We start from the raw sequence: 13,867 nt of genomic DNA, 5'->3' as shown, positions 1-13,867 counted from the left end.
GAGATTCAGTCCATTATCTTCAAGGTGGGAGAATGGCAGTATCCAGGCAGGCATGGTGCAGGCAGAGCTGAGAGTTCTACGTCTTCATTCAAAGGCTGCTAGTGGAAGACTTTCAGGCAACTTAGGGTGACACAGTGACAGTGACACACCCATTCCAACCAGGTCACACCTATTCCAACAAGGCCACACCTTCAGATGGTGCCACTCCCTGGTCTAAGGATATACAAACCATCACAGTGCCCAAGATGGCCAGCAGAGGGTGTTGGATCCCCTGGAACTGGTATTACAGATGACTATGGGATGTCATGTGACCTGGGAATCAAACACCCCAGGTCCTCTGGAAGAGCAACCATTGCTTTTCACCACCGGGGCATCACTCCAGAGTCCTTCATTTTCTTCTTAAGCTGGGGCATCACTCTGCTGTTCATGGTGTTCTAGAATTCCTAGACGCACACAGTCATCTCAGCTTGGCCTCCCCACTAGTGTGGACAGCATAGTCACCAACCACACTGAACTTCACAACCAAGCGGTTAGGTTCTACAATTGCTCCTCATGCTCCACCACCAGCAGGAAAATGGTCACCTTGGTTTCAGCTGTAGTAAGCACAGGCTAAGACAGGAGGAACACCTAGCAGCTAAAGTTGTGTGGAGTCCCTTTTCTCATGCCAGTGCCTCACATCATGGAAACCATGTGACGTGGACCTCTCCAGACCTAGTCTACTCAGCTCTGGGGCCATCAGAAACACTAACACCCACCATGCTAATGGAGTCATCTTGTAGCAAAATGTTTGTAAAAGTACAATGAGATAGAAATTGGTAGGACTCATCTCTGAGTGTTATACAGTTAATGTGTTCTGCCATCGGCCTGCATTTCCAGCTCCCAAAAGATGACAGAGAACATGAGAGGACTGTGGATACCTCAATGGCTGAGTATGTGTGTGTGTGTTATATAATATATTGTGTTATATATAACATATAGCATATGTTATATATATATATTACATGTTATATATCATATATAATAGCAGATAAAGTCTTATCTCTAGCAACAAACACACACAAAATAAATGTTGAGTGTGATTATTTATAGTTAACTTTTAGTAATCTGAAAGATTAATTCAGAGGAAACGTAACGGAAAAGAGAAATCAGTTAATGTTGGCGCTGACATTTGTTAGAAGTTCTGATGAAGTTGAAATTTCAAAAGGTGTTAACATCAAGTAATAAAATGACGTGGTGGTTTGAATACGCTTGGCCCAGGGAGTGGCACTAGTAGGAGGTGTGGTCTTGTTATAGAAGGTGTGGCCTTGCTGGAGGAAATGCGTCACTGGAGGGGTGGGCTTTGAGACTCTCTCTTCTTAGCTGCCTGACGACTGCCTTCTCTTGATTGCCTTTCAATCAAGGTGAAGAACTCTTGTCTCCTCCTCCAACACCCTGTCTGCCTGGATGCTGCCATGCTTCCTGCCTTGATATAATGGACTGAACCTCTAAACCTGTAAGCCAGCCCCAGTTAAATGTTGACCTTATAAAAGTTGGTCATGGTGTCTGTTCACAACAATGGGAACCCTAAGACAAATGAATTTTTTTTTTCTGCATGAGATTTACCCACACACATCTGAAAAGTAATAAGAACTAATTAAGGCCTAAAATAAGCCTACACTTTCAGGTTACTCAATGGTTTTTAAGTCAACATATTAATATTATCAGGAAAATAGCTCATTTAAGGATATTCTCATTACAGCCAGTGCAGCAATGTTGTGAACCTGAGGACCAACTCACATTGTCATAGCTGATCAAGGTGGCAAGTACATAATGACATACCTCATTCTCCTGGACGGTGTCTTCCTCCGAAATACACTTGTCTAGGCTGATTTCAAACTTTACCACTCTCTAGAATAAGTAAGAAAAATAGTCTTAGCTTAACAGTTCAATAAAACCTTCAAATTCCAACCCCTGAGGCCAGTTCGTGTTGACACCATCCACACTTAAGGTCATTAGTATATTACCGCACAGTAGGCTATTCCATGCAACAGTGGGATTGGGAAATCACACAGACAACCTGGATTGTACAGCACACAGTGGGGCTACTCCATACGACAGTGGGAGCAGGCAATCACATTGACAACCTGGAGAGTAAAGCCTGAACCCCAATCATCTTTCTAACCTGTAAGCAAAAGATGGGAATGTTTAGACCCTAACTTTATAGCACTGCTTTTGAATTTTACTCGTTCATGTTCTGAAGCCTAATTTGTTTCAAGTCTCTCTCGATATTCTAAAAGTTTAAAAGAAAAACATAATTAATTCCATCTCCTCATATTAATTATATACTCATGTCTAAATTCATGTTAGTGTATATTTCTATAACTTGATTTCTACATTGAATCTGATGAAACACTTTAGAATAAAAACATTTTTTTGCCAGAAAAGTTCATTGTAATTCATGAAAAAGGCGGGTACAATATCCATTGGATTAAAATAGTCATGTATTAAACAGTGGCATTTTCATGAACAAAAACTGTATAACGTGACAAAATGCTCATTGCTCCGATGCAGTTTAACCCAATCCGATTCAAGAGCATGGTTTTCTTTTGCAGTACTGGAGATCAATCAGATTAGGGCTTTGTACATGTTAGGTGAGTACTTCACCACTAGTCCCATCTCGGCCTTAGAGTGTAATTGTGACATCAGGATGTCTGTGTGTGTGTGTGTGTGTGTGTGTATCCTGGTGGAAGCCTATAGACTGTGACACTGGATGTGGGCCCTGGGCCAGACTTCAGAGAAGGCTGGGGAGTTATAATTCTGCAAATTCTTTCTGAGCCATCTCTGCCCTCTGTGGCCCACACGCCTACACAATGAAGAACACAGTAGGCATGGCCCAAAGGACCCGGCTGGCATAGAGCTTACACTGTCTTGGAGTAGGCTAAGTAAAACATGAGTTTGCAAATTAACGACATGATTGCAAGCAAGTCTTACACGCACAGGGAACATAAACCAGGAATGCTGGCAAGATGGCTCAGCCCGCAAAAAGCACTTGTCCTGAATGCTTGGTGATCGAGGACCCCTGGTGGAGGGAGACAATAAATGCCCAACAGCGGTTCTCTGACCTCCATGTATGCCTGTAGTTCATGCACACCTGTACTAATTACATACATGTATCATACACACACACACACACACACACACACACACACACAAACACACACACATATCAATCAATCAATCAATCAATCAATCAATCAAATTTTTAAAGGAAATAGGTGTTAGTGGTAGTGGTATGTGTCTGTGATCCAAGTGTCCCAGGGCAGAGCCAGGAGTATCTGGAGGTGAAGGCCATCCTTATCGACATGAAATCCTATCTCAAACAAAACTGAAGAGCAAGTAGGGTAACAGGGTGGGAAACGATCAGGAGGGGAACGTAAAACATGAAAAGTTACTTGGCAGCCGGGCATGGTGGTGCACGCCTTTATTTTTTTATTTTTTTTTTTACTTCTTTTTTTTAAAAATATTTTTTATGACATATTTTCCTCAATTACATTTCCAATGCTATCCCAAAAGTCCCCCATAGCGCCCCCCCCACTTCCCTACCCACCCATTCCCATTCTTTTGGCCCTGGCATTCCCCTATATTGGGGCATATAAAGTTTGCAAGTCCAATGGGCCTCTCTTTCCAGTGATGGCCGACTGACCTGCCAGCTACCCACGACCCCCGCCACAGGATTTTGAGACTTCTGGTGAGTGGAACACAGCTTCTGCTCCAGTCCAATCACGCGGGACCTGAGACTGCTTTGGTTGGGGAGGCAGAAATCCGGCCTGAGTAGGGCCACAAGCCTCTTCCGGTCAGAACAGCACCAGGGTAGCTAGGGCGCAGGGTCGGCTGACACTTGCCAGCTACCCACAACACCCGCCATAGGATCTTAAGACTTCTGGTGAGTCGAACACAGCTTCTGCTCCAATCCAAGTGCACGCCTTTAATCCCAACATTTGGGAGGCAGAGGCAGGCAGATTTCTGAGTTTGAGGCCAGCTTGGTCTACAAAGTGAGTTCAAGGACAGCCAGGGCTATACAGAGAAACCCTGTCTTGAAAAAAACAAAAAAACAAAAAGAAAGAAAGAGAGAGAGAGAGAGAGAGAGAGAGAGAGAGAGAGAGAGAGAGAGAGAGAAAGAAAGAAAGAAAGAAAGAAAGAAAGAAAGAAAGAAAGAAAGAAAGGTTACTTGGCATTCGATTTGGGGCCTGGATATTGGACTTTAGCACAAGAGAGTCCAAGCAAAACAGTTTCCATGCAGTGGGAATAGCAGGGTTGGGTTCCTAGAGTGGCTGTGTGATCCTCAGATCTCTAGCTGAATTTGTTCAGGATAGAGCTTTTCATTGCCCCTATCCCTCACAAGAAGTGGGTTTCCAGACTCCAGCTTCCAGTGGAGGGAAAGTACCGGGGACCATATTGACTCGCCTGCCTAAAACAACCGCAACCACATTCGACATCAGACACAAGCAGCAACCAGTGAGATGAACCCAGCAACTCCCCTTGCCTATGCTCCAGATAGTTCGCTGGTCTGGGAAACTGTTCTATTGATGAGACAGGCTGAGAACATGGGGTTACCAACGTTGCTAGAGTTTGAAGGACAGAGTCCCAATGAGGAGAGAACCCTGGCACAGGAGAAGCAGAGTTCACACCATGCTGGTGGGAATATAACGGCCCCTTTGCTAACAAACGTAGCAGTTTCTTAACCAACTAAATATAGCTCAGGTGATAGCTCAGTTGGCAAAGGGTTGCCTTGAGAGCACTGAAGACAGTTTGATCTACTGGAAGTATTTACAAATAGCTGGGCAAGGTGGCACACAATTATAATCCCAGTACTGGGAAGGCACAGACAGATTCCTGGGGCTCACAAGTCTAGCAAACTTGGCCAGACCCAGCCCAGTGAAAGACCTCACCCTAAAAAAAAACAAGGTCTATGACTTCTAAGGAACAACGCTTGAGGTTAACCTCTACCTTCCACATACATGCACACACACACACACACACACATGTCTGTGGACCCACACATGTGCATACATACCAGTCAGGCATGATGGTAAATGGAATTCCAGCTACTCAAGAGGATAAGGCAAGATGATCATGAGTTATTCAGGAAGAAGTATAGTGGTATGTATAGTAAAGCCTTCATGCCTGGCTTTAAGTGGAATTTATAGTGAAGCCTTTACGTCTGGCTTCACTTTAAGCCTTTGCTATGGTTGGGTCAATCAGTAGAGGCTGAGAAATTGTTTTGAGACTGTTTGAACCTTGAAGAAATGTTGTCTCTCTAGAGAATCTACACTGGGTGCTGTGTGAGAACTTGCAGCTGAACCAGCCTCCATCCTAAGACACTCTGGGCAAACCTGGATAGCTAGCCTAGCTTAAATTGCTCAGCTGCAGGGTTAGTTGTAGACCCTGTCCCAAGAGAACCGTACTGAGTCTGTACCCTGACATACAAGAGTGCGCCCTTGATAACATACAGTGCCCATGATGGGCCCAGCTGTTTGCAATAGCCAAAAGCTGGGAACTATCTAAATATCCATCTATTGTTGAGTTGACAATAAACTTTGCTATATCTATATAGGGGAATACACTCAGCAGTGACAAGGGGCAATAAACAATACAAGCACCATAGATGAGACTCAACCCTATTAAGTACAATGATGCTTCCTGAAAGAAGCCAGCAGAGGGAACACTAAGGGTGGATTGCATTTATATGCTGCGCTCACATCTGCAAAATGCAAACTAATTCATTGTCACAGAAAGCGCGTGAGCAATTGCCTAGAGGATGATGTGGGAGGGAGAATGCTAGAAACAGAAGAGGGGAACTGATGAAAGAGCATCTGAGAGTTTGAAAAGGTCCCCACGTGACTGCATGCCACAGCAGGAGGTCAGACCTGCCCCTGAGCCCCTCACTCAGAAGCTCACACGCCTCTGGCAATAGCTATCTCTACCTGCTTGAAGACTTCTTCCTCAGGTGCATCAGGGCAGGAGGGCAGGTCACTCCTCTTAACCAAATAGGTTCTATGACTGAGGTTTGCACTCTCCTATAATACAGATTACACACCGTCAGTGAGGTCAGCTCTGAAGCTTCTTACTGTAGTGAGAGTTTGAAATTTCCATTTCATTTAATATTATCGGAATGTGCTTTCATTTTAATCCCAGGTGCACGGATATGGGGCCGCTTCTGATGGCCTGCGGCAGCTGATCATAACTTGCTTCCTGCTCTAGCAGAGGCGTGGTTTTGTCAGCTGAAGATAGTTTCTGCAATTGTATGACGTTTGGGATTCCAGGAACGTTTCCCAGGGTATGTAAACGTGAGGGCCCCTGGGCACAATTGTTGGCTGCACTTGGGGGCAGGGAGCATTAGTTGTAGTTGTTAATAGTTATATTTAAAGAAGAAAGAAATTTGATTCAGGGGTCTCTCTCTCTCTCTCTCTCTCTCTCTCTCTCTCTCTCTCTCTCTCTCCCTTCCTCTCTCCCTCCCTCCCTCCCTCCATCCCTCCATGTTGTATCCATGACTCTGTGTGTACTTACATGTGTCCATGTATGTATGAATGCACGCATGTATGCTTGTGTGTATGTATTCATTGCGCATGAGTGTGTGGATGGGTGTGGATGTGTGTGCACATCCACGTGTGCATATGTACATGTGGGTAAGGATTGCATTGCACACAGGGCCTTGTATATGCTAAGCATAAACACTTATATTAGGCTCATTGCTTTTTTTAAAATATTATTTATCTAATGTATCTAAGTACACTGTAGCTGTCTTCAGACACACCAGAAGAGGGCATCAGATTCTATACAGATGGTTGAAGGCCTCCATGTGGTTGCTAGGAATTAATTGAACTCAGGACCTCTGGAAGAACAGTCAGTGCTCTTAACATCTGAGCCAGCTCTCCAGCCCAAGCTCATTGCTTTTAATATCTAGTCATTTCATCATGTCTAAATTGACAGAGCAATGTTCACTGTAGTAGGGTGAGCTTACCTTCAGCTCTCTCCCCATTTTCTTTTTAATTTCCTTCATGTCATTGTGGTACTGTTGGCGGATTTCTTCCAGCTGTTTCCAATATTCCTGAAAAGCAAAGCCAACCTCAAACTTGAAAATAATCTCTACATAACCTAAAATTTTAGAAACATATAAGTAATCATTAGAAAATAAGTTGTTTCTAAATGTAACAATATACTCATTTTGGCTGTGGTATTTCATAGCCTGGGAGGCCATGGAGCCCTATATGGAACACTGTATGGAGCACTATATAGGACACTGTATAGAACACTGTATGGGACACTATATAGAACAGAGATCTTTGTTTTTTACAGTTCCAAATCATGTGCAGCTACTCTGCATATTCTATTTCTGTATTAGTTGAATGTGTAGCTCCTCAAAATATATGTTAAAGCTGGGGTGCACACCTTTAGTCCTAACTACATGGAAGGGTGAAATAGGAAAATCAAGTACTTAAGTTCAAGAGTTCAAGACTAGCCTGGAGTAAACATGCAGACGTCACTCATCACCATCACCATCACCATCACCATCAATCTCCATCACCATCACCGTCACCTACACTGGAGTGCTACTACCCAGAGCCTCAGAATGTAACTTTTGATCATAGGATCTTTGCAGATGGCTTTAGGTAAAATGAAGTCATGCTGGAGTAGAGTCGCCCCTCAATCAATATGAGTAGACTCCTTTTTGAGAAAATGAGCACCACCCACTCCCACCCACTAGGGACTTAGCTGCTTGGTGTGGACCCAGGGTCCCTCTAGTTCCTCTTGCAAACACCTTTCAGCCTTTCATTCTACCATCTCCAGTCCTTTGTAACTCTGCCTATTTACAGAACCTCTTTCCACTAGGAACCCAAGGCTGCTTATTAGGCTGGGACTCAGGTTTTCTCCTCTTTCCTATGCTCCATTACAGTCTCTCCAGACTTACTCTTAGTCCTGCAGTGTCTGCCTACAGGCAGTGTCTGCCTCCTCCCAGAGCACCTCAATCCTCTTGGGACTTGCCTCTTAGTGCAAACCCAGGATCTTCCCCCTCCTCTACAAGAGAGAACCCACAGCCACCACACTTGGCTAGACAATAGTAATCAAAGAACTGAACATCCACTCAAGAAAGACTAGACTAGAAATCTATATCAAAAAATCCCCTTACACATCATAACTCCAGATGCCTAGATCCCAGCACAAACTCACACACGTGAACAACCAAGACAGTATGTCTTCTCTAGAAGCCAGCATCCCTACTGTGTTCATGCTTCGGACACATGACTGCACACATTGGTTTTCCCTGTCAGCCTCCAAACTCAAAATACAATATTGCTACTGCTTTATGTTTGTGTTTCACTATGATAGAACTGATAAGAATCACCCTAATTAATGATGGGTAGTCAGTCACTCTATAGGAAGCGTGTGAACTCAGCTCTGTGTGTCCATAGGGATGCTGTTGGCATATGGCAGGAAAGGCTGCAATCTGACAGACAGTGACATATGTAAAATGGCAGAAAGAGCTGGACATTTTCCAACCTGGTCCTTCATTTTGTTCTTCCTGTACTGAAGCTCCTGGAATTTAGTCTCCTCCCAGTGACTTTGTAGCTTTTCTCTCTCGTTTGGATGTGGCTCCTCCACAGAAGATGGACGAAGACCCTGTTTATTCAATGAAATAATGTATGAGGAATACTCGCATATTCTGCCTTAACCCGGACTATTTACTCGAGACAAGAAATATTCCACCAAGTAATCTGCATGGGAGATTTTCTGGTGCATAGCAGAATTTTCTTAATTGAAGCATCAAAGATTAAAATGGCATTTTAAAGCAGAGTCACTGGTGTTGTTTATAAGCCTTGGTTACCGCGTGCTCTCACCTGTGCCATTTGTTGAACTGGGCAGTTGTAGCTGTAGATTACGTTCTGCTGGGGTTCAACAGCCCCAGGGTGTGATAAAGAGAATAAGAACTTAAACTTTTGAACAATTCAAAATAAAAGCGATATAAGCCAAGCCTAGTGGCCCATGTCTGTACTCCCCCAACCAAGAGGCTGAGGCAGGAGGATCAGCAAGAGCTTTAGGTCAACTTGCTATTCATAATGAATTCCAGGAGAGTCCTGGACTAAACAGGGAGATTCTGTCTATAAGTAAGAAGTAAAGTACATGCTGGATGGCCTTGATTTCACAGCAGAATGAACTTGGACCCATGTTTAATGTCTGGGAACAGAGAAGCCTTTAGGAAAGCCCTGAGCTCCCATGGGCAGAGCCTTACTCACCAATTGTCTTTCCACTTTTAACTTATATTGCTGAGCCTCATGTTTCCTCTGAAGGTAGGCAGCAGACCTGAGAAATAAGAATGTTCTGCTTAAACGGAAAGCTAGCTCCTCTTCCTACTTTCTCCTTTCATTTTCTCCTCCCCTCCTCCTCCCCCTCCTCCTTCTCCTCCTCTGCCTCTTCTTCCTCCTCTTCTTCCTCTTCCTTCCCCTCCTGCCCCTGTCTTTTGTGGTGCAGGGGATTGGCACATGCTCTAATGCTCAGCTCTAACACTCCCGGGCTGTAACTAACCCTTTTCACTAATCATCTCAGGCAGCAACTCCATGCGTGGATTTTTACCTTAGTGAGAGAACCCATACTTCATTTGTACTCTGAAGTGCAAAGTTACAGAATACAACTTCAGCAAAGAAAAGCTTTGAAGTCAAGAGGATACATTTTAAATAAAATGGGTTTTTTGAGAGAGAGAGAGAGAGAAAGGAAGGAAAGAAGGAAGGAAGAAAAAAGAAAGAAAACGAGAATAGGAGGAGACCTCAGTCAAATACTTTGTGATAAAGGCAAAGATTAGAGTCCTGAAACTTCAAACCAAAGATGGCAAAGATTGCCTAGAAATCTCCGGAAGCTAGAGGAAGAGAGGCCACTTGTGACCAGGCTCAGTGAGTAAGGAAGGATGCTGTCCACGAGACCTGACCACCTGAGTTCAACTCCCAGGACCCACATGGTGAGAAGAAAACGTAACACTGCTGTCTTATGACCTCTGTACACTCTCACGCATACACACCAGACATAGTTAATTCTAAAGAGAGGAGGGGAGGGTGAGTCTCAGTTAGGGTCGCTGGAAGGGTTACACAGATTCTCTAATCTACTGAGTTTTCTTTCTGCAAAGCAGGATTTGGTCTTTCTGTCCTCAGCTCTGGTGAGGGGAAGGACGCAGAGTCGGGCTAACTTTTCTGCAGCTTGCCATGATGACCGATAGCTCGCTGCTCTCCACGTCACATGGCTGCCTGTCTGTTCTACACACACATACACACTCACACACACACACATCATACACACCACACATCACACACACACACATACACATGTACATATACATACACATACATACACCAAACACACATATACACATACCCATGCACACACATACAGATACACACACATATATACACACACAAACACACCACACACACACATACACACTATATATATATATATATATATATACACAGAGAGAGAGAGAGAAGCTAATGTACTGGTTTTGCAACAAGATTTGAGGCGAGCACATCTCACACAGTGGTGTAAAAACCCCATCATACTTTGCCCCTTCCTAGAATTGGGAATGGAACACCCATGGAAGGAGTTACAGAGACAAAGTTTGGAGCTGTGACGAAAGGATGGACCATCTAGAGACTGCCATACCCGAGATCCATCCCATAATCAGCTTCCAAACGCTGACACCATTGCATACACTAGCAAGATTTTGCTGAAAGCACCCTGATATAGCTGTCTCTTGTAAGACTATGTCGGGGCCTAGCAAACACAGAAGTGGATGCTCACAGTCAGCTATTGGATGGATCCAATGGAGGAACTAGAGAATGTACCCAAGGAGCTAAAGGGATCTGCAACCCTATAGGGGGAGCAACATTATGAACTAACCAGTACCCAGGAGCTCTTGACTCTAGCTGCATATGTATCAAAAGATGGCCTAGTCGGCCATCACTGGAAAGAGAGGCCCATTGGACTTGCAAACTTTATATGCCCCAGTACAGGGGAACGCCAGGGCCAAAAAGTGGGAGTGGGTGGGTAGGGGAGTGGGGGGGAGGAGGGCATGGGGGACTTTTGGGATAGCATTGGAAATATAAATGAGGAAAATACCTAATAAAAAATATTTTTAAAAACCTGTCATACTATCATACTATCATACTTATAAATCACATAAGGATATTGATGCTCTACTTTCTGTTTCTCCCATTCTATAAAGATCAAACCAGGCCCTCTTCATGATTGTCAAGGGCAACCTGACAACCAAGAGCAACACACCAACCTCAAAGGGTTGGGTTTTTTGTTTTTTGTTTTTGTTTTTTGTTTTTTTTTGACAGAGTGTAACATGATAGCTTTGGGCTTTTCTTTCAGGGTCATCCATGGCTGAGGTCTAGCACCTGTCATCCTTTTGATTCAGTTCTCCAAGTGCTGGGATCACAGGTGCAGTTGATGCCCTGCTGAGAATTAAATCTGGGGCCTGGAAAGACACTTCAGCGGTTAAGAGCACTAGCTGCTCTTTCAGAAGTCCAGAGTTCAATTCCCAGCAACCATATGGTGGCTCACAACCATCTGTAATGGGATCCAATGTCCTCTTCTGGTATGTCTGAAGACAGGTGTAGTGTATTCATATACATAAAATAAATAAATCTTAAAAATTTGGGGGTTATTTCATTTTTGTGATGCTGAGGATGGAACTCAGCGTCTTGGGCAAGCTAGGCAAGTGGTATGCCTCCAGGCCACACTCCCAGCCACCCACGCATGCTTTTTAATGACATAGTTACATGATCCTACCATGGACTAACTCTCCAACAAGCTGTGGGGCCGATGGCCACATTCTCCATGTGAGCGTGGGACTGAATTCTTCTTGAACAGACCTAAAAATTAAATGTACATGTCAAAGACTTATCATCCAAAATCCCTACTAAAATCTAGAGTCACCCCCAGACCTACCTCAGGATACGAGGATCGGGCAATAAGAGTTTCTAAAAAGGGCCTTTTCAAAAGGGAAGTAATGGATGGCCGGTCCCGGGGAGACACTCTGAAGAGCTGAGGTATCAAGGACTGTAGGTCACGAGAGAAGTGGGGCGATATGGGAGCAACACGTCCTTGACAAATCTTCAGAACCAGATGGTGGAAGTTGTTGCTCTCAAACTGAAAGGATAAAGGTAACCCATCAGAGACAAGCTAAGTACTGGTAGATAAAGTAATGAATACACCAGGAAGCAAGAGCTGTCTGCCCATCTATCTGTCTGTCTGTGTAGCAATCATCTATCTACCTATCTACCTGTATTCTGTCTGTCTGTCTGTATGTATGTATATATGTATGTATGTATGTATGTCTTTATTGTCTACCTTCCTACCTACCTACCTACCCATATTCTGGCTGGCTGGCTGACTTCTCTATCATCTATCTACGTACCTACCTACCTACCCATATCCTATCTGTCTGTCTGTCTGTCTGTCTGTCTGTCTGTCTGTTATTGTACTTGGCATCAGCACAGAGCCTTGAGAATTCCAGCAGATGCTCTACCCTTGAACTACATCCCCAGCCTACAAATATTTCTAAGTTGCAGTGGAAAGCATGCTTTGCCCTATCCTGTAGTCCTGTTGTAAGAGGATACCTCAAGCAGTTAAGCTAAGAGATCCCATGTTACTTATAAACAGTTTTACACTTTTAGTATCTTCATTTTGGTTTTGGTTTTGGTGCTGTCAGTTGAATCCAGGGCCCTGCATTTGTACAGTATATGATCTACCTATGAACTACAACCTTAATCCCTAATTTTTAACTAAAACCATTTCCATTATTCTTGATTTTTTACTACCAAAACACCATTTACTTACATTTAAAAGCTGGAAGGCATGGGAAGTTATAAACAGAAAAATATGTATAACTTCACAACCTCTTTATTTTACAGAGAGATCCACACTGACGTGACAGTTTACCACTTGATTTTTCAAATGCTCTAACATAAATATTTACTCATAAACTTATCCACAATAATGTCTTCCACTGTACAAGAGTACCATTTATTTATATAAAATATGTTGCATATGACAATGTAGCAGAAAGTGCAAGTTTTGTTCGGATGTGAGCTGTATGGCATTAGCAACAGAGACAATGAAGACAGCTATGTAGACAAGAGCTGACAAGCAAGCTATCCCAGGAAAGTCCTGCCTACAGTACTGGGCTTATCCGAAGTCTCTGGGACCTGGGATTTGCAGAGAAATCCCACTCCTGCCTAAATGTTTGTCTAAGACATTTATGCAAATAATATGGTTTACTCTGATTATATGATTTGCTTCTGCGGGCCTTGGAACTTTTCTGCATGCCAGGTAGATGATGCCTACGTGGACAGATTCCAATAAATCGTGGAGAAATCACAATGCTTTTTGGTCGTCAAGGCTTGTTGCTGGAGCAATCAGCAGATCCCATGTGACAACTGAAAGAACCTTAGATGTGTGTGCTTCATCTCCTACAGAGTTCGCCCACACATGCTTTACCTCTAAAGAACATACGTCCAATGGGAGCATTTGCCACATGCTAGTCTCTGACTTGGACCTTTTACTTTATAGTATTAGTGAGACACCTTGTAGTCTAATATGCATCTCTTCTCTCTCTCTCTCTCTCTCTCTCTCTCTCTCTCTCTCTCTCTCTCTCTCTCTCTCTTTGTGTGTGTGTGTTTGTGTGTGTGTGTGTATGAGAGAGAGAGAGAGAGAGAGAGAGAGAGAGAGAGAGGCAGACAGGCAAGCTGGCACATAGACAGACAGAGACTCTGCATCTTGCTATGTAGCCCAAACTAACTGTAAACCCAGTCCCGCTACCATCTCCTGGGTTTGG

General features: G+C 43.8%; 1 protein-coding gene across 5 annotated transcripts in view; it reads right to left on the bottom strand.

Annotated features, from left to right (window-relative positions):
* LOC110300147 (serine/threonine-protein kinase Nek5) overlaps positions 1–13,867 on the bottom strand; it is a 45,562-nt gene that overhangs the window by 15,221 nt on the left and 16,474 nt on the right. For 3 of the 5 annotated variants that reach the window (XM_085844326.1, XM_085844327.1, XM_085844330.1), the window contains exons 9-15: positions 11,980–12,180; positions 11,821–11,903; positions 9,273–9,339; positions 8,539–8,658; positions 7,001–7,087; positions 5,964–6,056; positions 1,819–1,887 (exon numbers count right to left, since the gene is read on the bottom strand). In XM_085844326.1, coding sequence (XP_085700452.1) covers positions 1,819–1,887; positions 5,964–6,056; positions 7,001–7,087; positions 8,539–8,658; positions 9,273–9,339; positions 11,821–11,903; positions 11,980–12,180 — 720 coding nt within the window. The remainder of the gene's footprint in view (positions 1–1,818; positions 1,888–5,963; positions 6,057–7,000; positions 7,088–8,538; positions 8,659–9,272; positions 9,340–11,820; positions 11,904–11,979; positions 12,181–13,867) is intronic. The other 2 variants (XM_085844328.1, XM_085844329.1) reach the window with 1 other exon arrangement.

This window comes from Mus caroli, unplaced genomic scaffold (genome assembly GCF_978045245.1).
Source record: "Mus caroli unplaced genomic scaffold, Mus_caroli_1 scaffold_10, whole genome shotgun sequence".
Taxonomy (NCBI): Eukaryota; Metazoa; Chordata; class Mammalia; order Rodentia; family Muridae; genus Mus; species Mus caroli.
Note: the sequence above shows the minus strand (reverse complement) of the source record. Positions and strands in the feature narration are given on the sequence as shown.